The sequence below is a fragment of the Oenanthe melanoleuca genome, chromosome 19, assembly GCF_029582105.1.
Source record: "Oenanthe melanoleuca isolate GR-GAL-2019-014 chromosome 19, OMel1.0, whole genome shotgun sequence".
Classification (NCBI taxonomy): domain Eukaryota; kingdom Metazoa; phylum Chordata; class Aves; order Passeriformes; family Muscicapidae; genus Oenanthe; species Oenanthe melanoleuca.
Window position 1 is genome coordinate 5,256,033 of NC_079352.1, and position 26,371 is coordinate 5,282,403.

The 26,371-nt window shown below is 58.1% G+C and overlaps 1 protein-coding gene across 1 annotated transcript; it reads left to right on the forward strand.

The window, feature by feature from the left end:
* The first annotated feature begins 686 nt into the window (after positions 1-686).
* TMEM132E (transmembrane protein 132E) lies at positions 687-26,371 on the forward strand. Its single transcript, XM_056506648.1, has 9 exons — positions 687-800; positions 11,292-12,180; positions 13,546-13,686; positions 16,728-16,920; positions 17,611-17,754; positions 21,834-22,039; positions 23,246-23,525; positions 23,603-23,794; positions 24,218-26,371. Exons 1-9 carry the CDS (start codon positions 728-730, stop codon positions 25,244-25,246), a joined length of 3,147 nt encoding a protein of 1,048 aa, XP_056362623.1. The 5' UTR covers positions 687-727; the 3' UTR covers positions 25,247-26,371.

Here is a 26,371-nt window from a genome sequence, read left to right on the forward strand (position 1 = left end):
GTTGTTTTCTTTTTTTTTTTTTTTTTTTTTTTTTCGCCTGTTTATCTTTTTCCTCGGGGGAGCGCGTTAATTCCGCTTTTTAAATTTTTTTTTGTTTTGCTTCTCGCCCACCCCCCTCATATTTTTTTTTTTTTTCCCCCCTTTGGAAGAACAGCGCTTGGAATTCTGATTTTTTCCCTCTCGTGCAGGGGGGGCTGGCGACCCGCACCCTGCAGCATCATCCTCCATCGGCACATCGGGGCTGGTTTTGCCTCCGGGAGGGGGTTCCACGTGCTCTGCTCCCCCCGCCCGCGGCTCCTGAGGAGGAAGAGGAGGAGGAGGAAGAGGAGGGGGACCCTCCCCTGCCGGCTGGGCGCTCCCCCGGCCGCCCTGCAGGCACTGGGGGGGTTGCGGCAGCTTTGGGGTGCGGGCTGGGGAGGGGTGGGGGACCGGAGATGGGGAGCTCTGCTCGCTGAGCTGGGGGGGCGCAAACCTGAGCCCCCCCTAACCTGACCCGGTTCCCCCCCCTCCCCAAATTCCGCCGTTGGCTGCTGCTCCCGGCTCGCACGTGGCTGGATTTAGGGGGATTTCTGTTTTTTTTTTTGGTGCTCGGTTTGGATTCCTTTTATTATTATTATTACTATTATTTATTATTTTTTATTTTTAATTATTTTTTTTTCCACCGTGGGGGTGCCTCGGGTTTTTATCCCCCCCCACCCCGGTTTTTTTGGCTGTCCCCCACCTTGCAATGGCCTCTCTGGAGAAGATGCTGCCCGGACCGGCCGCGCTGCTCTGCTGCCTCTGCTCCCTGCTGCTCCCCGGTAAGTGCTGGCACCGGGGGAGATGAGGAGGGGGCAATATTTATAAATATATTTTTATATGATATATACCCTCAACACGGGGCTTTGCACCCCCTGTGCCCGCCTGGGACCCCCTCCCACGCCATCCCCTCGCTGGCTCTCTGCGTGCCCCCCCCCAAAAAACGAAATGGGTGAAGATTAGAGTTTATTCCTGGCTTAATAAAATGACAGCTTGTGCTTGTGAGCGCTGGCAGCGGGCTGGGCTGAGGCTGGGCGGCGAGCAGGGTGGCAGGGGGACACACGGCACCAGGGGGTGTCCCCCGGCCCCCCCGACTCTTGTCTCCTTAATGCAGAGCTGCTTTAGCGGCGGGATCAGGGCTTGAGCCGCTATTATCCGCTCGCTGATCCCCCAGACCCGCACCCAGACACTTGCCCGGGCTGTGCCGAGTTGCTGGGCAAGCTCTGCCCAGGTGGCAGCGTTTTGGGGTGGGGGTGCAGCCCCTGCCATCCCTCCTCCTCTCACCCGTGGGGTTTGGGGGGCCTGCACCCCCTTGCCCTGAGTCGCATCCCAGTCGCTGTGGTGACACCCTGGCCTGGCTTGGGGACAGCCCTGAGGCCACCAGCACCTGCTGCTGGGGGCTGCTGCTGGCCAGAGAGGGGTCACACAGCCTGGGGGACACGGGGCTGCCTCCCATGAATGGTTTTTGTGGATTTTTTCCATTTAAAATCAAGCCCTGCCTGAAGTCGCCGTCCCTGGCCTGGCCAAGCAGAAAGTGGGGGCTGTTTGAGGTCTGGGGGGGACACCCAGCTTGGCCTTGGTTCGGGGTGTCCTGGGGACACTGCCCAGCTCAGATGGTTCCTCCAGGAGCTGGAAGGATCCCTGGACCATGCCCAGCTCTGTGTCACACCAGTAACCCACAGCCAAGGCACTTTGAGGGTCCAGCAGGGCTCTCTCAGCATCTGCAGCACCCTTAGAGGGGCTTGGAGGAGCCTGAGGAGGGGTGAATAAAGAGGAGGAGGGATATTGGGAACACTGACTTTCCACCCTGGAAATTCAGACCCCGGTGGAGGAGCAGGGATGCTCCAGGCTGTCGAGCCACAACTTTGTGTGGCACCCTTAGGGGTGGCAGGGGTGCCCCTGTGGTACCCCCAGATGTTTCCTGGGGTGCTCCCCTGGCTGGGTTTGCTCTTTGGGAGCAGCAGCTCTGGGGTCTGGCAGCCTGGAGGGAAGCAGGGCCTCCCCCTGCCCAGTTTCCCTGGATCAGATCCAGCTGTCTGGCTGGGCTCTGGTGGGGAGCATCCCTGTGGGAACGAGGATCCATGGGGAATGGCTCTGCTGCAGGGGCTGGATGTGACCCCCCTGCTGCCCAGCCCCTCTTAAGGGGGTTTCTGAAGCCCCCATTACTGCTGGCACCCCAAAAACCCAGTGGGTCAGGCCTGGGCTTTAGGCCAGGATCTGTGTCACCGTCACTGGGGGGTCCTGGTGCCACCAGGAGGGTGCCCTGTGCCAGGGCTGTACCCACAGGAAGGGAAACCTCTGCCAGGAGTTTTTAACCTCCTTTCAGGATGCACAGCTGCCCTGGCTGGCCTTTGGTGGGCAAATAAAGGTCTCAGAGCGAGCAGGAAAAAGCCACGGGGAGAGCTGGTGGTTCTGCAGCTCTGCTCACAAACAGCTGGGGCTGGCAGCGGGGTCAGCCCTGGAGAGCAGTGCCCTGTCTTCTCTCAGAGAGCATTTCCAATTTCATTTCCCATTTCCCATTTCCCATTTCACCCCTTCTCCCTGGTTTTTTATTGAGGAGCAGCTCCGTGCTAGCCCTGCTCCTGCTGCGCTCCCCGGGAGCCGAGGCCGCGGCCCCGGGTCAGCTGCTTCCAGAAATTGGGATTTTATTTTGGTGTCTCCGGGCTGGGATGGACCCAGGGTGGCCCTGAGGGCTCTCAGGATGGACATGTGGAACCCTGGGCATGTGGAGGGTGTGGGATGCTGGTGGTCTGCTCAGCCCAGCTGTGTTGGGACCTGTTGGGATGCAGCACATTTGGTGGATTTATGGGTTTATGGGATGTTTGGAGCTGTCTGTAGGGTTGAGCCTGGGCTGATCTGCATCTTCCCACATCTCCCTGCAGCGTGCCTCAGTTTCCCTGCTCCCAGAGCAACCTGGAGGCTCTGCAGTGCTCCAGCTCTGTGGGGTTCTCCTGTCCCAGCGTTCTGGGCAGGTTTGGGGTGCTGTGCTGCATCCCACACCCCATCCCACTGCTGGGATCCCATCTCCCCGTGTACCCCAGTGAACGGGGCTGGGGTGGAGGATGGGGGCTCCAGGGCTCCACCCCTGCTGGGTGTCCATCCCAAAGGCGGAGGGGACACACCGGGGGACACACCGGGGGACACACCAGGGGACACACCAGGGGACACACCCCGTCCCCTGCCGGCCCGGAGCGTGTCCCAGCCCGGGGTGCTCAGACCAGCAGGTGGAGATGTGCCATAACTTGCCGGGAATGGGAGCCTGCAGCCGGCTGTGCTGCGGGAATCCTCCCGGCGTGTGCTGAGCTCACAGCCCGTCGCTGGCGTGGGCTCAGCATTCCCAGGACAGGGGAGGGACAGGAGGATTTTGGGCAGGCAGGTGAGGGGAGAGACCCGGCACAAGTTTTACCTTTGGTGCCACAGAAGATGGGATGTGCTGGGATATTCCTTGTGGATTTTGGCTCCTGCTCCCCCAAACCCTTAAATCCCAGCCCAGTGCTGGTGTGTGGGTGTGAAGTTGGGCACCTCCTAGGAAATTGTCTTTTCTCCTACCCCCCTTTTGCCCTCTTGGTGTTTTTAAGAGAAGGGAAAAGGCTGAGGGAGATCCTCTGAGCCACAGGGTCTGGTCCTCACCCAGACTTGTCCTTTTGGGGGAAACTGAGACAATCTGGCTGGAGATTGCTCAGGAATTTTTGGAAACCTGGCTATTTCCTTGAGATTTTTTTTTTTTTAAAGTGCTACTATTTAAGTCAAGGTTCCTCTCCCAGCTCCTCTGCATCCTATAAAAGATGAAAAAAGGGAAAACTGATCCCAGCTGATGGAACCATCAGCACATCCCAGCTCTTGTGGAGGAGTCAGGGGGATGTGGCAGCATCCTGGGGGTGATGGGTGAGGGAAGGGCTGCTTAGGCAGCACCACCTGATTTATTTGGCTCCTGCATTTGGCCAGAACAGTGCTGGGTGTGTGGGAGCTGCTGGGTGTCCCTGTCACTGCCACGGCAGGAGTGTGCCATCCATCTGGAAAAGGTCACTCTTGCTAATCTAATCAGAATTTTTATTATTAAATACGTGTCCCTGCTAACAAGCAGCCCCCCAGGCTGGGAGGGATGGGATGGGTTGGGGACCCCAGTGGTGGCTGTGGGGGTGAGATGTCCCCTGGGAGCTGTGGTGGCAGAAGGAGAGATGGTTCAGTGGGGTGAGTCCTGCTGCCCATTTCCCTGGGGAAAGGAGGCTGGAGCTCCCCTGACTGGAAACTGGGAGGTCTGGGCTCCTCCAGCCACGTCTGGGGATGTCACCTGTGCCACCAGCACTGCAGGGCTGGGATGCAGAGGCTGCTCATGATTTTCCTCAGGCTGTTCCCTGACCTGCTGCTGCTCCTGGCCTGTCCCATGTCCCCCATCCCCCCTCACCTCTGCTCTGCCCTTGGGGAGGACACCCCAGCAAGGCCAGTTCAATCTGCTGATTGTCACCTTCTGGTGAGCATTTTCCCACCACCTGGATCATTTTTGGATTTTCCCTAAAAGCCCAAGCAGGTGCTGCTGGGGTGGCTTTGATGCTGTCACCTCCTGTCACCTGCAGGATTTTGGGTTTGCCCTGAGCTCTTCCTCAGGACTGGCAAAACTTGAGAATTAATTCATCTTTCATTTATTTTCCTTTAAGGAAAAGCAGTTCCCTGTCCAGCTTTTGGGGGGCTGGGGCTGATGTTGGGCCCCAAACCTGAGATCTGGGGCTGGATTTCCCTGGGATGCCTCCAGAATCCGACTCCACCAGAGGGAAAGGAATTAATTGGCATCAAATAATTTTGGAAGGTGTTGCTGGGCACAGCCTGGAGGGGAGCCTGGTGGGGAAATTCAGTGTTCAGAGGGTGCTGGGGGATGTTCCTGCTCCTGGCCATGCTGGGAGGGGATGGAGAGGGGCTGGGGGGATCCCAGCAGGACATGTGGCTTTGGGGGTGTCCCTGCATTGCCCTGTCCCCACTCTGGGGGCTTGTCCCTGTCCCTGATTCCCATTTCTGGCTCCCCAGGGGGGTTTTTTGGAGGAGCCACCTGTGCCCACCTGGGCTCCCCCAGCCCAGCAGCCGCCACAGAACATTCTGGGGCTGTTATCTCCTCTCCCATCACTTTTTGCACATCCATAATCAGCCTGTCCCCTGTTTTTTTTTTTTTTTTTTTTTTTTAAAATCCCCCCTTTTTAATTAATTTCTTCATTTCCCTCCCTCCTCTGGAAAGACCTTCTCCTCCCTGTCCCCCAGCCTGTCCCTTGCTGTGATTTGTGGAAATTGCTCTAAAGTAGCTGCTGTGTAAAAGCCTTGCTGGCTCCAGGAATTTATGGCAGGCTGTGCCTCTGCACGGCACATCCCATTTAGGCCATATTTATTTATTCCTTGGCTTTTTTTTTGTTTTTTTTTTTGTTTTTTTTTTCTCCCTCCCTGATTTATTTATTCCCTCTTATTAATTTCCTGGGTGAAGCACAGCCCTCAGCACTGCTGAAATTTGCTTCTCCCCACCAAAAAAATCCCAGGATGTGTCCCATCAGTGTTACTGGATTTTATTGCTCCTGCTGATGGAAAAGCCAGGCTGGACTTTTGGGAGAGGGAGAAACTCAGGGATCTACAAGAAAGGATCCAACCCTGTGTTAGGGAATCCCCTCTTGCTGCTGCCAGGACTCCAAATCCCCTCCAATTCCTACCCCAGGCTGATTTTGGGAAGCTTGGAGCAGTGCCATGGGAATTCCCAGCTCATCCCATGGAGCATCCCTGCATCCTGCTCTCCCCTCCCTGCTGCACACCAGGGGAAGGTGATTCCACATTTGTAACAATTATTCACTTAATTGAGTTCCAATTAGCTGGGACTGGAGATGGAGCCTCTGGATGCATCAGAGGGAAGGGGGAGCTTGCTGGCATTTATGTCACCAAAGCCAATTTCCAAGGCTCTGCCTGCAGGGAATGTTTTGGAGGTTTCCATGAGGGGTCTCCCTCTATTTCCTGGTTTTGGGTTTGTATTTAATTCCTGACTTTTTTTTTTTTTTTTTTTTTGCCCTGGGAGTGTGGAGCAGAGAGGGACACATATTTGGGCTGGCTGATTTTTGGGTGGAGGCCTGGAGGCTTCTTTGCTCCCCTTTTTGTTGGTTTTCAGGGTGTTTGGAGGTGCTGACCCCACTGGGGTGCTGCAGGATGAGGAGGGAAGGGATTCCCAGGAGAGGTGGGGAGATGTCTGACCCTGACCCTTCCACCTCCAGCTGTGGGAACATCCAGATGTGGGAGCTCATCTCTAGAAGCTCCAGATGTGGCACATCCCAGGGGTTTGGGGCTGCTGCCACTCCTGTTTCACCCTTGTGCTTGGGGATGGGCTGGCCAAGCCTGAACCAGCAGATTTTGGGAAATGGGATGGGAGCAAAGAGAAGCAAAGATCCATGCTGGGAATATTCCAGTGGGGAATAGCCAGGCTGGGTGTTTCTTTGGGTTTTGCCCACTGACTCCTCTGGGCATGTCCTATCATCATCATCACCCTAAAATCATCACCTTGTCACCTGGAATGCTCTGGATCTGGTCCTGGGGGGCACCAAAACCCCTCCACAGCAGCCCCAGGCTGGGCTGGAGCCCTGTGGGAGGCACAGTGACTCCCCCTCCATCCCTCCAGGTATTTGGGGTGGGTTTATCAGCTCATGTCACTGCCTTAGGGACAAACCCCCTGCCTTGTTCCCAGCTGGGCCTGCCATGGAGCCTGGCAGGAGCTGTGAGAGCTGGGACTGCTGTCCCACATTCCTTGGAGCTGTGCTCAATCCCTGGATCCACCGAGCCCCCAGTGCCCCCATTAACATGCAGAGAGGTTTGAACCCTGCTGGGCTGACCTCAGAGCTCACCTCCCCCCTCTCCCGGGTGCTTTTCCCCCCATAAGTGGGGCTATAGCCCCGGGACCCCCGCTGTGTCCCGGGATAAGCCAGGATAAAGCTCCCCCTGCAGCAGTGATCCCCGGGGCCGACAGCTGGGCTGGGCTGGGCTGGGCTAAGCTGGGCTCAGCTCTGGGCTCGGGAGCAGGAGAAGGAGGCTCTGCAGCCTGGGGATTGATTGCAGGTGGGGCAGGAGAAGGAGGCTCTGCAGCCTGGGGATTGATTGCAGGTGGGGCAGGATGGAGAGGCTCTGCCTGTTTCTGGGTATTCAGGGTGAGAGGAGAGGGTGACCCAGCCCAGGCTCCTCTCCCAGTGCCCACCAGGCTGGCTGAGCCAGCATCCCCTGCCTCAGGACTGGGGCTGATGCTGCTGCTGCTGCTGCTGATGGTGATGACCTAAACCCCATGCAGGGGTGCTGGGGTGCTGTTTTCCCCAGCAGCCAGACCCCTGGCCCAGGTCTGGGCTTTCAGGCAGGCTGGAGGGCGCTGCCCCTGTCCCCACGTGCCCTCCCGGGCAGGCAGAGCCCGTCTGGCCCCGCCCGTGGCTGGCACGGGGCACATCTGGCAGGGCAGATGTGGGGCTGCACAAAGGGCTCACCGGCTGTGTGTGTACATCTCCCTCTGCCTGGCCAGGCTGCAGGTCACCCCGAGGGGACACACAGCATCCTGCCCTGTCCCCCTGCGGGTCTGGGGGGGGCTCCTCAGCCCGGGGGGCTCCCCAGGCCGGTGGGGATGTGGCCAGGCACGGGGAGCTGTGGCTGTGCTTTGGCTGCCGGGGTGGAAGGGCCATATGGGCCCCTCTGTGCTGGCCTAATAAACCCGGAATGCAGGTCAGGTGCTGCAAATCCCGCTCAGCACAGCGGCAGCAGGGCTGCAGAGCAGGGCCAGCAGGCAGGGCTTAACCCTTCTGTCCCCCAGAGCCAGCCAGGGGCAGGGACAGTGCTGTGGGGACTTCCAGGCACCTTTCTCCCATCTCCTGAGCTCTTGGGACTTCCTTCCTTTCCTTCCCTTCCTTCCTTTCCTTCCCTTCCTTCCTTCCTTCCTTCCTTCCTCCCTTCCTCCCTTCCCTTCCTTCCCTTTCCTTTTCCCTCATCCTGGAGCTGTTCTCTTGCTGCCCAGCCATTTTTGACCCCCATTCATCCATTCTTTACTCTCCCTCCTCCTTTTTTCCCCACCCAGCAGCTTCATCCACAGCTCCACACACCTCCTGCCTCCCTTCTCCTTCCCTCTGTCCCTGTGGCTGTAATTCCAGGGTTAGACCCTGTCCTGGCAGGATTTGTTTATGGCTGGGGAAAGGAGGTGCTGCTCCCATCCCCAGATTAGAGCATCATTTAAATGCATGTGGTCTGGGAAGGAAATCACTTCCCTGGGTGCTGTTAACTAATCATGGCCATGGCATTAATCTCCAGCCAGGCTTGCCTGTCCCCACCCCAGGCTGGCCCTCCTGTCCCCACTGCAGTGCCTAAAGGAGTTTGGGAAGGGCTTTCCTCCTCCTGCTACACCCAACCCTCATCATCCATCAGGGATGGAGGAAGGAGGAAGGAGCTGGGTGCTGGAAAAGCCAAATTCTCCCAAACCCTGCTGGTGTCAGTGGGTGACAGTGGGTGCTCCTCTCCACTGGCACTGGGAGCTCACCAGGGTGGCACAGAGCTCCTCCTGTCCCCACTCAAAGGTGGCACCAGGGATTTTGCAGCAGCTCAAGGATGGATTTTGCTTGGGGCTGTGCTGGGCATTGAGCTGGGTGGGTTTTGGGTGGATTTTGAGTGTGTTTGGGTGGGTTTTGAGTGTGTTTTGTGTGGGTTTTGAGTGTGTTTTGGGTGGGTTTTAGGTGGTTTTGAGTGTGTTTTGGGTGGGTTTTGGGTGGATTTTGAGTGTGTTTGGGTGGGTTTTGAGTGTGTTTTGTGTGGGTTTTGAGTGTGTTTTGGGTGTGTTTTGGGTGGGTTTTCCCTGTGCAATGTCCTGATCCTCTCTGAGCCCCGGAGGTTTGGAAGGGATAAATTCTGCTGCAAGCAGGTTGAGCAAAGTCCCTTTCCCTGAACCTCACCCAAGCAGGTCCAGCTCCCATTGCTCCAGCTGCTGGATCCTTCTCCTCAAATAATCTCATGCCTTGGGGAAAAATCCCCTTTTCCACTTGTTGGGGACAGCAGGAGGATGCAAACCTTCACCTTTCTCAGCAGAAAACATCTTCCATGAATGACAGGAGCAGAAAGCCCCTCAGTGCTGGTACTGCTGAGCAGAAGGGCACCCATGGGTGCTGCCCAGGCTTTTGCACCTCTCCTGCAGCTCCTGGCTCCCTGGGATGTGGGAAAACAGGCAGAGAAAGCGTGATGGGATGGCAGAGGCAGCATTCCCACAGCCCCGGGGGATTCTCCACCCAGGACAGCTCCCATCGCGGATGGAAGGAAGAATGGAAGGAATTCTGTCCTGTATGCAGTGCTAATCCTTTTACGAGCCCTCTGAGCTGCTCAGCCCCCTGTGCCCCGCAGCAGAGACCTCCCCAGCCGAGCCGGGCGTTCCTGCATCCCTCGAAAGGAATGAGGCTGGGGTGACTTTTAGGGCTGGGAAAAAACAAACACCTGCGGGTCCTGTCACGCTGCAAAGCCCCTCGGGGAAGGGAGGGCTGAGCTATTCCCGGGAGCGGAGCCGTCACATCCACACCTCTGACGCCGGTAATTTGGGCTCCGCCGCTCGCAATCAGCGCTGCGAGCCGGGGATGCGGGGAGCCGGGGGTGGGGGGGATCAGCCCTCCTGGGAATTCCTGGAGAAGGCAAAGACCTTGAGATGTCTTCCAGGCTCCCGCGGCTCCTCACCCAGCCCCTTTCCCAGGAAGATTTCCATGGGTTTTCCCTCTGCTGGCAGTGGGGATCGGGCAGCTCTGCCCCTCGGCTCAGCAGGGCTCCCCGCTCTGCCAGCCCTGCAGTCATTTTTTTAAAGCGAAAAATGATCAAAATGAAGGATAAAAGGGGATTTCTGAAGGGTGCTGGGCGCTGATGGGGTTTGCACCAACATCGTCTGTGTCACTTTTCCATCAGGTCTGGAAAAATTTGGTGTGGGCCAGCTTTATCAAAGCACAGAGTGGGTGACACTCCTGGGTGGGTGGCAGGTGACAGAGTGGCTGTGACACCACCCTTGAGGCAGGTGTGGGGACAGAGCAGGTCTGGGGGCTGGTTTATCCACCTTCCCTAGAGATGGAAACAGAAGGAAAGCCTTGGTGATAATAAATGTGTGGTGGGATCTGCCAGCCAAAAATTAAGCTGGATGTAACTTTTGGTCATGAGCCTCTGGAGAAGCTCAGCAGGGATGAAGCTGGGGTGAAGCCAGCCCTGCTTCTGTAGAAGGGTTTGTGCTGGTTCAGGCAGTGCTGGGGTGGGTGACAGGGACAGGGAGGATGGATGTGGCTTAAGCACACCCTGGACACCTCATCCCATGGCGAGGGTGGCTTTGGTGAGGCTGCTGCCACCATCAGAAGGCAAAATCTTGGTCGAGGTCCTGGGATTTTCTGCATTTTTGGTTTGTAGGACAGAAACCCAGCCAGGCTCTCACTGCCCTTCTCAGAGGGTTGGGGGCTGAAACTCCAACTCCTCCTTGTTCCACTCACCTGGATCAGTGCTCCCTGCTCAGGAGCTGTTCCAGAGTGTCCTGGTTTGAAGGACAGGTGTCTGCCAATAAAGGCAGAGGCTTCTGTTTGAAATGGAGAATGTAAACCCCCTCCCCAAATTATTATAATTTTGAAATTAAGGGGCTCTCAGGCAAAGATATGGGAATTAGCAATAACAGTTCTTTACTAGGAAAATTAAAATAGAAATACAGTATTACAAAGAACAATCCCAAACCCTGCCAGAGTCAGAATCCAAGCTGACACCCGTCAGTCAGTCAGGGTGTTGGCACAGTCCCATTCAATGGTGGCTGCATCCTCCTGCAGTGGCAGATGTGGTTCAGCTGGAGCAGTGCTCCTGGAGAAGGTGCAGTTTCCTCTGAAGCTCCAGGGATGATGTGGAAAGGTCTGGCTTTCCTCTGGAATCCAGTGGAAAGAAGGTCCCTTGGTGTCCAAAATCTCAGTTTTTATCTGGGTAGGAAAGGCTTGGCTGCTCCCCTGGCTGGAGCATCTCCCAGTGGGATGATGGAATTTTATCAGTCATGCACTGGGACTCAATGGGCCAGCAGCAGATGATATCTCCTGGAGGGAGGATGGGCTGTGGGAAGATAAAGATGATTGCCCAGCTGGTTTAAAGATGGCCCATGAGCAGATAATGTGTGCCAGGAGATCTGGGTCACTGCCCCACCTGGATTAACAGATGGGGACAGAATTCACATTTCTGGTCACATCCTATTGTACCCCAAGGCACAGAGGGGGTGCCCTCGCTAACCTGCTCTCTCCACCCCCCTACAGCCCAGGCCAAGGGCCCAGCCCCCAGCCCCGAGCCCGCCGAGCCCCCCGGTGCCATCCAGCTGCCCGTGAGCTACCGCCTGTCCAACACCCGCCTGGCCTTCTTCCTCAAGGAGCTGCGCTCCAGCCCTGCGGCCAACGGCAGCGCCGCTCTGCAGCGCTCCGAGCCCTTCGTCGTCTTCCAGACCAAGGAGCTGCCCGTGCTCAACGTCTCCCTGGGGCCCTTCAGCACGGGGCTGGTGCTGCCCAGGGAGCACCTGCAGCCCTCCAGCACGCTGGAGGTGCCCGACCGCCTCACCGTCAACTGGAAGGTGCGCGCCTTCATCGTGCAGCCGCGGCTGCTGGCCAGCCAGCCCGTGGTGCAGGTGCTGTTCTACGTGGCCGGCCGGGACTGGGACGATTTCGAGGTGGGCGAGCGGCTGCCCTGCGTGCGGCTGCACGCCTTCCGCGACGCCCGGGAGCTGCGCAGCTCCTGCCGCCTGCGGGGCAGCCTGGCCATGTGCCTGGTGCAGGCAGAGCTGCCCCACGCCTGGTTCGGCCCCTCGGCGGTGCCGCTGGGCAGGAGGAAGAGCCCCGAGAGCCTGGAGGTTGGGGAGAGCCAGCAGGCCGAGCTGTATTACACCCTGCACGCCCCCGACGGCGCCGGGCAGTGCCCGGGGGACGCTCGCCGCGGGGCCGGCGGCGCTCGCACCGAGGGTCCCACGCAGCACCCGCTGCTGCGCATCGGCAGCGTCAGCCTGCTGCAGCCCCCGCCCGGGCCCGCCCTGCAGGAGCACCCCCTGGACGGGAACGTCTTCATCCGCCTGCCCGACAAGCCCCTGAAACCCGGGGAGGTGCTGAGCATCCTCCTCTACCTGATGTCCAACTCCACGGTGGAGCATTTCACCCTCAGGTGAGGCGCTGGGGCTGGTCCTTCTGACCCCCACGGGCACCAAACTGCAGAGCTCTAGGGCTCCTGCTTGTCGGGTTATCTTAAACAAGCAAAGCAGATAATAGTTAAAAAGGTTGTTTATTACAAAGCACATCAGTCTCAGCAGCACACTCAAGCAGTTAGCAACAAGCAACAAGCGAGTGGCTGGAATGGCAATAGCTAAAAGCACCAACTCTCCCAATACATGCTGTTATATAGGATTTTTCCAACCAGCTAAGATGCACAGACCACCACTCTTTAACCTATTAACATTCTGGTTTCTTAGCACACCAGGTTATGTATAGAACTACACACACAATCTATCTCGTTCCATCTAAGAAATGTTAGCAATATTCCTACTATAACTCTATTATGTCTAAGTTCTGCCTACAACTGTGGGCTTGGAGCCTCTACTGGATATCAGTATATTTGCAAACTTCACTAGAATACAAGCTACTATTGTGGAACCCAGACCTTTTACTTACTAAAAACAACAGAACTCACTCTAAGACTTATTCAATCCCTGCACTCTGATTTCTCTCTGAAGAATTCAGAGACACCCCTAACTCACTGACTCCCTTTCCAAGGAGTGGTTGTGGAAAAGCAGCTGTGGGCAGGAGGGAGTGGGGTGGGAGGATGTGGGGTTTGTAGGATGTGCTGGAGGCTGGAGCAGGTCTGGAAGCAGGGCCAGAGTGGTTTTGCAATGGGAGGTTTTGTAGAAAAGAGAAGGGCTGTCCACACAGGATATCTCTGCCCTGGCACTCTGCACTGAATTTGCTCTCCCAGCATTCCCAGTTGCACTGGGATTCTGCCAGCAGCTGTGGGTTTATTCCCACTTTGGGGACAAGGTGTGGTATGGTCTTGGGGCCACATCCCCTCCTGCTGCCCCAGAACCAGGTGGGAGCAGAATGGGTGATGGACTGGAGGTGCTGAGAACCCCAGAGTGGGCAGGTGTGGAGGGGGGACCCCATTGCTGAGTGTCCCTAAAGCTGGGGACACAAGCCCTGGCCACACCTCTTCAAAGGACTCTCTTCAAGTGTCCCTGTGGCCTGGAATGTGGGATGTGATGCTCCAGGCTCTCCTGCCCTTCGCCCCAGGGATGCCCAATGCCACAGGGGTGTTACTGCCCTGGGGTCAGCACTGGGGCTGGGGGTCCAAAATCCTGCTGGGGTGGTGATTGGAGGGATAAATGCCATGAAAGAGGAGCTGGAATGGGCTGCTGCTGCCAGCCTGGATGATGCTCCCTCAAACTGAAGGGATCAGGGGAAAAACTCCTTGTGTGCCATGGCAGGGTATCCCAGGGGATCTGGAGGGTGAGGATGCACCCCTGACTGTGGCTCTCTGCAGGGTGAAGGCCAAGAAAGGAGTGAACCTGCTCAGCACCAAGTCCAGGAGCGGGCAGTGGCTGGTGAGCTCGGAGCTGCTGACGGGTGGCAAACACTCCACTGCCACTGTTGATGTGTCCAGGGTGGATGGGGCTGGACCCAGGTAAGGCTGCAGCTCTGGGAATACCAGGGAACTGCTGGGATTTGCCCTGGAGCAGGGTCTGGGTGGCTGCAGTGCCATGTGGGTGCTGGCAGGGGAAACTGAGGAGTTTGGGGCTGAGTTGTGAAGCCATGGAGGATTCCTTAGTCTGGGGGGGAAGAATTGTAATTTTTTTATGAGGTTTTAATGGTGTGAGAAGCAGCAGCTCCTTGCTGTCCTGGTATCTTCTCTGGGAGGGAAGGGGAGCAAGGCAAGGCTCCATCTGAACCCTAAAGTGATGGATGAGGGTTGGATGGGGAGCAGGATCCAAGTCAGGCAGTTCTGCCCTGCTCACACATCCCTGGGACTCTGGGAAAGGCTCAGATCAGTTGAGGAGAGCCCTGGAGATGGAACTGAGAATGATCTGGAGGAGAAAGGACCCACAAAGCCAAGTAGAGACCCTTCTCAGCCTGGAGAAAGGGAGATGTGAGACTGGCAGGACATGGAGGCGAGGGCAGGGGATGGGCACAGGGTCAGAAACAGCAGCAGGGAAGATTCTGAAGTGCTGGAAAGCAGCAGTGATATCTCTGTCACTGTGCCTTGGGAAAAGGGACACAGGTGTCACCAAGAGCTGCCTTAGAGCAACTCCATGTGCTCGAGCCATTCCTGTGATGGAAATCTCCCCAAATCTCTGTGCCCCACCCCAAATCTGAGCCAAGCTGGGGCCACACTCTTGGGGAAAAAGCAATCCTCAGCTCTGCCTGCTCTGGTGTGACCTCCAAAGCTCTGCAGAGCCCCTTTCTCACCAGGAGAGCAGATTTTCCTTCTCCCCATCCCGCTGCTTCCAAAATGCACCCCCAGCACCCGAACCCAGCCCCATGGCTGACCCAGGAGTGTCCCCAGGGCCACCAGCCCCTGTCCCCTGCACGCCCAGCCCACAGCACACAGAGCAGGGCTGCCAGCAGCAGCAGGATCCTCTCCCCTTCCCCCTCTCCCGCTGCCAGCAGCGCTTCCAATCAGCCTGCAAAGGTTAGAGACGGGGGAGGAATTTAAAGTGATTACAATCACCTTTTAGACAAACAACTCCATCAAATATTAACGGGATGGAGAGGATGAATGACTCCAAGCCGTGTTGCCCTCCAGGCTGTGCAAACAGAGGAGTTGCTGCTCTGGGGCTCTGGGGGCTTTTGGCAGCGCTGGCTGTGCAGGGAGGGGCTGTGAGCCCGGAGCTTTGGGCTCAGAATGGCCAGTTTGGGGCTTTTGGCAGCGCTGGCTGTGCAGGGAGGGGCTGTGAGCCCGGAGCTTTGGGCTCAGAATGGCCAGTTTGGGGTGCTTTGCACCCCAGCAGCTGCATCCTGGATTGTTCCCCGCTGTGGGCAGCCTGGCTCTTGTCTCTGCTCAGAGCAGGTGATGCTGGGGAGGGCAGGGGGTGGTGGCTGAGCCTGGCAGTGCTCCTGGGACACCTTGGGCACCCATGACAAAGGTCCCCATTGCCACGCCACCTGTGGCTCTGCTCTGCCTTTGGACCAGCCTGCCTCTTCCCAGCTGGGTTTGATACTCCTGAAGAGCAGCCAAATCTGCTCCTCAGACCCTGTGGCCTTCAGTGATCCTGCTCGAGCCCCAGAGCTGCCTTGGGGCAGAGCAGAATCCACCAGCCCTGTGGATCAGCTCTGCCAGGGCTGCTGTGGGATCAGGGAGAAGGGAGCAGGGGTCAGGGCTTGCCGTGGCCTGGAGCAGCTCCAGCTTCTTGCTCTCCTCTCTCCCTGCTCCCTGCCACTCATTAGATATTGATTAGAGAGGAATGGGCTGTGCCCTGCATCCCCAGATCGATGGGACCTGCTCGAGTGCTGCTGCACTGAGATGAAACAGGAGGCAGTCCTGGCTTCCCTTCCACTGGAATTTCACTTTTCCTCCCCTCCTCTCTGGCTCTGGGGGGTTTTTACCAGTGCTGTGGTTTGTGGGGGCTCAGTGGGGGTTCAGTTTTTGGGGAGCAGTGAAGTTTGACTCGGGGCAGGGTTGAAGCCTGAGTCACTCCAAGGATTTGCAGGGCAGAGGGCAGGATCAGGTCTGGGTTTGGTTTTAGGGATGGGCTGTAGGGGTAATTAATGCTGCTGTGAGGTTGTGCTCAAGCCATGGTAAGGATGGACACCAAACTGTCCCCTTAGTCTGGCTGGGTTTGGCATCCTCTCCACCCTGTCCTGCCTTGGGGACACCCCAGGGGTCACTCCCTGTCCTTTAGCTCAGTGTGCTGCTGTCCCCAGCCCTGGCATTAATTTATGTGTGTGTGTGTGTGTGCTGAGCTGAGGTTCCAGGGCTGTTCTCCCCTGCTGGTTCTGTCCACACCCCCTGTCCCCTGCCCATCCTCCCTCACAGGATGGGGACAGCCCTGTCCCATGTCCCAGCTCAGTGCCATCCCACCTGCTGCCTGGGATGAAACTCTTTCTCCCATGACTCAGTTTCCCCATGGGATCTCCTGGAGGGGGCTGTAAAGTCAACAGCTTGGGCTGAGCTCATGTGTTGACACTTCTTTGTCATTCCTGAGTGCTCTGGGTGAGGGACACTGGGGATGTGACCAGTGGGACATGAGTGTCCAGGCAGGAGCAGTAAATCCAGGGAAGGTGAGTCAGGGAGACACGGCCAGCACCTGCAGCCACCCACTGTCCCCCGAGGCCATGGCCACACAGCCACCCTGTGATGTCACCCAGCAGCCCTGGCAGAGCTGGTGAGGTGTTTTTGTCCAGCTGGGAGAGGTTGTGACAAACATTTCTGTCTCCCACTGGGGAGATTCCCGTGGGAATCTGCAGGAGCCCATCAGAGCATCCTCTGCAGGGGTGGGGTCAGGGTTGCTGGGTTTGGGTGGCACCCACTGCACAGCCCCCTTGGCAGCCTGGGGACACCAGGAGACCTGCTGGGGCCACCAAGGGGACCTGCTGGGGACACCAGGAGACCTGCTGGGGCCACCAAGGGGACCTGCTGGAGACTCTGGCCTGGTGCTCATCCCACGGTGTCGGTGGGACCTGGGACAGCCACCTCACCGTGTCCCCTCCTGCTGTCCCCCTGCCCAGGGATGGGGACTCCTCGTCTGAGATCATGCAGCTGGATTTTGAGATGGAGAACTTCACGAGCCAGTCGGTGACGCGCCGCATCATGTGGCACATCGACTACCGGGGCCGCAACCCCCCGCCCGACCTGGAGAAGGTGGTCACGGAGCTGACGGTCATCCAGAGGGACATCAGGGCCATCGTGCCCCTGGCCATGGTGAGCAGGTCCCTGTCCCCAGTTGTTATCTGCTTTGAGGGGTTGGGACTCCCTGAGGGATTGACCACCTGCGCTATAGCATCTCTCTGTCCATCCATCCACCATCCATCATCCATCCATCATCCATCCATCATCCATCCATCCATCCATCCATCCATCCATCATCCATCCATCCATCCATCCATCCATCCATCCATCATCCATCCATCATCCATCCATCCATCATCCATCCATCCATCATCCATCCATCCATCCATCATCCATCATCCATCCACCCATCCATCATCCATCCATCATCCTTCCATCACCCACCCATCCATCATCCATCCATCCATCCATCATCCATCCATCCATCCATCCATCCATCATCCATCATCCATCATCCATCATCCATCCATCCATCCATCCATCATCCATCATCCATCATCCATCATCCATCCATCATCCATCATCCATCCATCCATCCATCATCCATCCATCATCCATCCATCCATCATCCATCCATCATCCATCATCCATCCATCATCCATCCATCCATCCATCATCCATCCATCCATCCATCCATCCATCCATCATCCATCATCCATCCATCCATCCATCATCCATCCATCCATCCCCCACACCCAGGTCCCTCAGTGCCCAGGAGGGACAGGCTGCCCCTAACCCGTTGGTTCCTTTCCCTGCCCCCAGGACACGGAGATCATCAACACAGCCATCCTGACGGGGCGCACCGTGGCCATTCCCGTCAAGGTCATTGCCATCGAGCTGAGCGGCGCCATCGTGGATGTGTCAGCCATGGTGGAGTGCAAGTCCAACAACGAGGACATCATCAAGGTGGGTGTGGGGAGGGGGCTGGAGTCCTCCCAGGCTCCAGTCTGTGCAAGCTTCTCCCTGGGGTCAGCTGGGGGAAGGACAAGACACTTGGTCACTGTCCCCAGAGAGGCCACAGGGTGCTCCCACCTGGCAGCAGCAGTAACTGTGGGTTATCTCGACACTTAGTGCTGATAAAGGGAAATATTGTCACTGTGGGCTGAGCCTGGAGTGACTTCAGTGTCCTGATTGGGTCAGGTGCTGGGCTGGGGACTGGTGAGATGGGAATGATGGAGGGAAAAGAGCTGAGGGGGAAGATCCAGGTGGGAGAGGTGCTGATGAGGCCCTGCCCCAGCCACCAGTGCAGCCCCTGATCCTCAAACCCTCCGATTTTCCATCACCAGCCCTGCTCATCCATAGACATTTTTCCATCCCTGAATAAATCCATCTGCCCACCTGCCCATGTCACTCTGCCACCATTTCCATCCGTCCATCCGCCCCCAGACATCATTCCCTTCTCCTGAACACCTCCCACCCCTCTCCCTGCATGCACCCAGCTCTCCCTTTCCATGCTCCTGCTGGGCTGGGCAGAGCCAGGGAAGGGGCTGGATTCCCTGGGGGGCTGGAGCCCCTTCTCCCCTTTGGGGTGATGGCAGATCCCTGTCCCTGCTGGCATTTGCTGTCCATAGGGCTGTGTCACCGTCGGGGACATCCAGTTCCACAAAATGCTTACCCAAATTCTTGACTAAAACTCAGATCTGTGGGATTTACAGGACCGGCTCTAATTTATGGAGCCCAGTCCTCCCCAGTGTGATAAAACACTGGAGCAATAATACACTTCAGGATGGACTCCAAGACACTTAAAACTGTTTAATGTGCTGCCTTTCTGCTCATAAATCTTTTGACACTCTGTCCTCAGACCTGGGGGGAGCAGGCACATGCCCAGGGATGAATAATGCAGGGAGCAGCCCTCGGGCCCCAGCTCCATCCCACCTGCAGCCCAGCACAATTTCTGGCTGAGTTATTTGGTGTTTTTGTTGGAGCTTCATTTCCGAGGGAGCTCTCAGTTACCTGCTGAGATTGGGGAGTATGATTGCAGTGTCAGGGCTCTAAACCTGCTCCATAAATCACAGCTTACGGAGTGGGATGTGCTATCTGTTACTGTAAATAATTTAACGTGAGGGCGGGCTGGGAGCTGCCTCTCCCCGCTCTGGTGTGGCTCCCTGGTGGTTGCTCTCCTGTCTAACGTGGAGTTTGTCCTGGGCTTGGTGTGGATGTGGCTCTGTGGATGTGGGAGAGCACGAGTGGGAGTTGTCATGCTCATCCTGTCATGCTCACCCCCTTCTGTGGTGACACAGGGTGACAGAGGTGTGCAGGAGGACATCACCGCTCAGGGCAGTGAGGAAACTCTTTTTAAAATGGGGGGTGACCTTGGGGTCTGTGGGGGACACACAGTCTCAGCCTCAGCTGTGTGTGACCCTCCTTAGAGCCCCACACTCCACATCCCTGGAGAAGGACTGATCCTCAGGGACCCTGCTCACCCACAGCCCCACTCCTTGGAGAACGTGTCCCCTTGGTCCCACGCCTGTCCCTGTGCCAAGCTGGGAACTCCTGGCCACAGCACAGAGGCAGCAGAGCCTTGGCTGGCAGCCCAGGCAGCCCTCAGCCTCTCTGCTGCTGACACCTGGCCGTAAATCCGGGAAGTTTCCCCCAACAAGCTTCATTTCCGAGCTAATCTGCAGTCACTCCATCTTCGGGACAGGCCTGGTGTGCAGGGATTTTTTTGTTGTCATAGTTTCAACGCCCTCCCAGCTGCAAAGCAAGTGGTGCCCAGAAGGAGGTGCCGGGGGTTTATTAGCCAAGGTAATGCAAGCAGAGCCCATCGTGTTTATTGTGATAAATGGCACAATATCCAGAGATCTCTGCTGCAGGATTCACCTGGGAGCTCATCTTTATTCAGGCACTGCCTCGCCACAGATGAGATTGTCTTGTCAGACTTGCTGAGCTGGTTCCTCTGATAGGAAGACAAGGAGCAAATCCTCCTGCATCACCCTTCCCTGCTGTGCTCAGGGATGTCCCCAGGAGCTGGGCTCTGCCTCCTCCACCAGCCCCAGGGGACCATGGACACCCTGCATCGGGCTCCTGGAGCTGTTGTAGAAGTCAAGCCCTGCTGTGGGCTCAGAAATGCAAAATTCCTGTGTCTGGTTGGCCACAGGTGCTCGAGGAATAGGCTGGGACAGAGACAGGGGTGCAGGGACAGAGACAGGGAGGCTGGGACAGAGACAGGGGTGCTGGGACAGAGACAGGGGTGCAGGGACAGAGACAGGGGTGCAGGGACAGAGACAGGGGTGCTGGGACAGAGACAGGGAGGCTGGGACAGAGACAGGATGCTGGGACAGAGACAGGAGTGCTGGGACAGAGACAGGGGTGCAGGGACAGAGACAGGGGTGCTGGGACAGAGACAGGGGTGCTGGGACAGAGACAGGGGTGCAGGGACAGAGACAGGGGTGCTGGGACAGAGACAGGGGTGCAGGGACAGAGACAGGGAGGCTGGGACAGAGACAGGGAGGCTGGGACAGAGACAGGGGTGCAGGGACAGAGACAGGGGTGCAGGGACAGAGACAGGGGTGCTGGGACAGAGACAGGGGTGCAGGGACAGAGACAGGGAGGCTGGGACAGAGACAGGGAGGCTGGGACAGAGACAGGGGTGCTGGGACAGAGACAGGATGCTGGGACAGAGACAGGGGTGCTGGGACAGAGACAGGGGTGCTGGGACAGAGACAGGGGTGCAGGGACAGAGACAGGGGTGCTGGGACAGAGACAGGGGTGCTAGGACAGAGACAGGACGCTGGGACAGAGACAGGGAGACTGGGACAGAGACAGGGATGCTGGGACAGAGACAGGGGTGCTGGGACAGAGATAGGGGTGCTGGGACAGAGACAGGATGCTGTCAGCTCTGCTGTCAGCCAGCTGCAGCCTGGCCTCAACCCTTTATCAGCCATCAGAGAATCTCCTCTGCTGGAAATCAGCTCTTGTGTGCTGTTGGGTGCTCAGTGCTGCTGGCTGAGCCAACGAGTTCTGCTCTTCTCCAGCACCCAAGAAATGGGATGCAGTCCCTGCAGGGGATTGGGGTTGGGCCATGGGGCTGCTGCAGATGAGAGGTTGGAGTCCCCTTCTGGTTGTCTGCCTCCACTCTGGCTGGGAAGGAGCTGTTGATGGGTGACCTGAGCTCAAACCCCAGGAGATGCTGCCCTGGTGTCCCCTGAGCTCCTTAATTGGCTCAGGAGGGCAGTAATGAGTGACCCCTCACAGGATGGGTTTGTTTTATAGAGAATTTCACTAATGGCATTTGCATAAGTGGGAATTAAAAGGGGAGCAGTGAGAAGAGGAACAGGAGGATTCACTCAAACCACAGGAATCCTGCTCTGGGGTGAGCAGGAGGGACAGGGACAAGGCACTGGTGGGGACAGGCACGAGAGAGGTCTGAGCTCGCTGCCTCCTCTGGAGATTTTGGGGCAGATTTCCAGATTGAGCAATTTGCAGCCTTTGTGAAGCACCCATGGGTGCCTCTAGCTCAGGGACACTTAGTATGGAGGCCAAAGAGAAACTGAGGCACCAAGGGGAGGTTCTTGATGAGGTGGGAGAAAGTGAGGGCTGGCTGGAGGACCTGGGTGAGGGGACACTTTGCAGGATGGACTCTTTGCAGGATGGACACTTTGTAAGATGGACACTTCACAGGATGGACTCTTTGCAGGAGGGACACTTTGTATGATGGACTCTTTGCAGGATGGACTCTTTGTAGGATGGACATTTTGCAGGATGGACACTTTACAGGATGGACAGTTTGCAGGATGGACACTTTGTAGGATGGACTCTGCAGGATGGACACTTTGTAGGATGGACACTTTGCAGGATGGACACTTTACAGCATGCACACTTTGCAGGATGGACATGGGGTGTGGATTCCTCTGAGCAGATCTCTGGGAGAACAGACCATCCCTGCTCCAGGGGCTGGCACCAACCAGATCCATGCTGGGTGACATCCTGCTCTGCCAGGATCTCTGCTGTGCCTACAGGACCATCCCCACCTGCTTTCCCCGCAGGTTTCCAGCAGCTGTGACTACGTCTTTGTGAGCGGGAAGGAGTCGCGGGGCTCCATGAGCGCCCGGGTCACCTTCACCTACGAGCACCTGTCGGCCCCGCTGGAGATGACGGTGTGGGTGCCCAAACTGCCCCTGCACATCGAGCTCTCGGATGCCCGCCTGAGCCAAGTCAAGGGCTGGAGGGTGCCCATCCTGCCGGACAGGAGGTGGGTGTGAGGAGCTGCACTGCTCAGCCTGGAGAAGGGGAGGTGGAGGTGGCGGTCATGGGTTAATCGCCTTGTTCAGCTGCTTCGTGAGGAGGTTTTAAAGGTGGTGGGGACAGAGGCATCTCAGGGGTCTTTGGTGGAAAGGGGAGAAGTCATGGATACAGGTTACAGGGAAGGAAAACATTTCACAGTGAGGTTGGTGGAGAACATTCCTTCTTGGCCATGGTCAAAAGCCCCCTGGATGAAACCAGGAACAGCCAAGTTCCCAAGACCCTTTTTTGAGGTGTAGAGACCTCCAGGTGTCCATTCCAAGCAGAGACACTCATTTATTTAGTGGGCAGAGATGCTGGTGACCCTGCTGTCACCACGTCCTGCTAAATCCCTTGGATACCTCATGAACAGCGGGCATCTTTTGCCCAGGAGCCACTGTTTTCTGGTGACACCACATTTTTCCCTGATTGGCCACCTTTCCTGGGGGGGCTGAGGAGTCATGGTGTGGGGAGCTTGGCAGCACTGCCCACTCACTGTCCTGTCCATCCATCCATTCATCCATCCATCCATCCATCCATCCATCCATCCATCCATCCATCATCCATCCATCCATCATCCATCCATCATCCATCCATCCATCATCCATCCATCCATTCATCCATCCATCCATCATCCATCCATCCATCATCCATCCATCCATCCATCATCCATCCATCCATCCATCCATCCATCATCCATCCATCCATCCATCCATCATCCGTCCATCCATCCATCATCCATCCATCATCCATCCATCCATCCATCCATCATCCATCATCCATCCATCATCCATCCATCATCCATCCATCCATCATCCATCCATCCATCCATCATCCATCATCCATCCATCATCCATCCATCCATCCATCCATCCATCATCCATCATCCATCCATCCATCCATCCATCATCCATCATCCATCCATCCATCCATCCATCCATCATCCATCCATCCATCCATCCATCATCCGTCCATCCATCCATCATCCATCCATCATCCATCCATCCATCCATCCATCATCCATCATCCATCCATCATCCATCCATCATCCATCCATCCATCATCCATCCATCCATCCATCATCCATCATCCATCCATCATCCATCCATCCATCCATCCATCCATCCATCATCCATTCATCCATCATCCATCCATCATCCCTCCACCCACCCCGCAGGTCGGTGCGGGACAGCGAGCACGAGGAGGACGAGGACGAGCGGAGGCAGAGCCGGGGCTGTGCCCTGCAGTACCAGCACTCCACGCTGCAGGTCTTCACCCAGTTCCACACCACAGCAGCTGAGGGCACGGGCCAGGTGGTCACCATGCTGGGGCCAGACTGGCTGGTGGAGGTCACCGACCTGGTCAGCGACTCCATGCGCGTGGACGACCCGCGGGTGGCTCACCTGGTGGACAGCTCCACGCTGGCCGGGCGGGAGCCGGGCACCACGCTCTTCAAGGTACCCCTGGCCATCTCTGCCCCCTGTGCCAGCCTGGCTGGGGTGGCAGACGGTGACAGGAGCCTCGTCCCCTGCAGGTGGTGTCCCCGCTGGTGGAGGCGGTGCTGGGCGAGACGCTGGTGACGGTGGCGGAGGAGAAGGTCAGCATCACGGAGCTGAGGGCCCAGGTGGTCTCCAGCCTCTCGCTGTCCCTCCACCCCAGCCCTGGCAACAGCCACACCATCATCGCCCGCACGTCCGTGCAGCAAACCCTCAGCTTCTTCAAGCAGGTGAGGACGGGGGGGGCATCCAGGCTTGGGGGGGAATTTGGGGTACAACCCCCTCCTGCCCACACTCCAGCCCTCAGAGCACTCACTGTCCTAATGACACCCTGGTGACCCCAAAAACACCCCAGAAAACTTCACAGATCCAAGCCTGGGGACAGGACACAGCCCTGGGGAGAAAGGGGGAGGGATGGAATCCTACACAGCTCCTGTCAGCTCTGGTGGCCACATCTGGCACTGCTGGGATTTCCCTGGGCAAGCACAGGGGACGTGGAGAGAAGAACAGGCCGAGCAGAAAGACCAGGGACTGGTTAGAACAAGAGGGATGATGGAGGGACAAAGGGTGAATTGCATGGAGAGTGCTCGGGGGATGGACAGAGGTGGGACTGGCCTCCTGCTGGGCAACCCGTGCGTGTGTTGGTCCCGCAGGAAGCGCTGCTGAGCCTGTGGATTTCCTACAGCGACGGCACCACGGCCCCCCTGTCCCTGTACGACCCCAAGGACTACAACCTGGCGGTGAGCAGCCTGGACGAGAAGGTGGTGACGGTGAGCCAGGACCGGGCGTTCCCCTTGGTGGTGGCGGAGAGCGAGGGCGCGGGGGAGCTGCTGCGGGCCGAGCTGGTCATCTGCGAGAGCTGCCAGAAGACCAAGCGCAAGAGCGTGCTCGCCACGGCCCTGGCCACCGTGCGCGTCCACTTCGGCTCCGAGGAGGACCCCACCTACGACTACGAGCACGCGTCCAGCCGGCCGGGGCCGGGGGAGCCCGGGGCCAGCACCACCCTGCGGGCAGAGGTGGACAGGAGAGCGGAGCCCAGCGAGGACGGCCGCGCGTCCGGCGCGTCCCACCCCACCCAGGACTTCCCCACCATCCCCACCGGCTTCGTGCAGGTGACGCGGGGGCTGACGGACCTGGAGATCGGGATGTACGCCCTGCTGGGCGTTTTCTGCCTGGCCATCTTGGTCTTCCTCATCAACTGCATCGTCTTTGTGCTGAAGTACCGGCACAAGCGCATCCCGCCCGAAGGCCAGACCAACACGGACCATTCGCACCACTGGGTGTTCCTGGGCAACGGGCAGCCCTTGAGGGCTCACAGTGACCTCTCCCCGCAGCCCGAGAGCCCGGGGAACCCGCTGGAGAACGTGCAGAGCTGCTGCCACGGGGACCACCACAGCAGCGGGAGCTCGCAGACCAGCGTGCAGAGCCAGGTGCACGGGCGCGGGGACGGCTCCTCGGGCGGCTCCACGCGCGACCAGAGCGAGGACCCGCTCAACTCGCCCACCTCCAAGAGGAAGCGGGTCAAGTTCACCACCTTCGCCACCATGCCCTCGGACGAGCTGGCCTACAACTCCATCCCCATCGCCGACGAGGAGGACTTGGAGTGGGTGTGCCAGGACATGGGGCTGCAGGACCCCGAGGAGCTGCACAGCTACATCCGCAGGATCAAGGAGATGGCTTAACGCGGGCTGGGGGCGGGAGGGAGGGGCTGCCACGCTGTGCCACCGCCTTGTGCCGCCACGCTGTGCCACCCTGTGCCACCACAGTGTCACCACGCTGTCACCTCGCTGTGTCACCTCGCTGTGTCACCTCGCTTCCCCGGGGCCGCACGCCGCGCGCGGCTCCTCCCGCACATCTCACGTCCCCGCCCGACCAGAGGCTCCTCTGGGGGGTCTTTTTTCAGTTCTGGCCCTTTCCCCACTGGTTCTCCCCGGGAGGCAGCAGCAGCGGCGGCCCCAGCCAGGGGAGCCGGGGGTCACAGCTCAGGGCGTGCGTGGGGCTGTGGGTCCTGCCGCAAGGGGCTGGCAGAGGGCAGAGATCCCGTTTCCCCCGGCCCCAGCAGGGAGCTGGTGGGGGAGAGATCCCAAGGGCCTCCCCCAGCCTTTGCTGCGCTCAGTTGCACAATTTTGGAGGTGAGTGCTGGGTCACCCCGTGGGTTTTGGGGTGTTGGTCCACACTGGGTGATGCCAGGGGGCACGGTGGCCACGGGGCATCGCTGTCCCCAAATGTGCCCCAAATTCCCGGTGTGCCCCCTGCTTGGGCAGTTTGGGGGTGACCACTTGGGACATTTGCTGTCCCCAAATGTGCCCCAAATTCCCGGTGTGCCCCCTGCTTGGGCAGTTTGGGGGTGACCACTTGGGACATTTGCTGCCCATCCTGCCTGTCCCTCTGTCCCAGCCATGGGGTCAGTGCTGGGTTCCCAGGGTTTGTGCCCCCTCCCAGCGCTGGGATGTGGCTCTGGGATGGGAATGTGGTGTGGGGACACCTGGCCTGTGTCCCAGTGCCAGCCCAGCAGGGATGCCCGGGGCCAGGCTCAGCCTGTGTGGTGCCTTCTGACTGCCATAACCCGATGCCTCCTGGTCCCCCCGTGCTGGTGGCACCTCCCAGCCCCTCTGGCTCACCCAAGGGTCCCCCCAGCCCAGGGCCACCCCACCTCCCACCCCCAGCCTGGGGGGTACCAGGGCTGGCAGGCTGGGGACACTGGGCTGTGCAATTGTCCCCATGGGCATGTGGGGACAGGGACCACCCCAGCATCACCCACTGGAGGCTGGCAGCAGATTATTTCTGGATTGAGAGTTACCCACCAC

Bases quoted from the DNA above. Each gene is read 5' to 3' on its own strand.
- TMEM132E (XM_056506648.1), top strand. From the start codon at position 728: ATGGCCTCTCTGGAGAAGATGCTGCCCGGACCGGCCGCGCTGCTCTGC. The intron at 23,526-23,602 runs GTACCCCTGGCC...CGTCCCCTGCAG, and splicing joins CGGGCACCACGCTCTTCAAG to GTGGTGTCCCCGCTGGTGGA. The intron at 23,795-24,217 runs GTGAGGACGGGG...TTGGTCCCGCAG, and splicing joins CCCTCAGCTTCTTCAAGCAG to GAAGCGCTGCTGAGCCTGTG.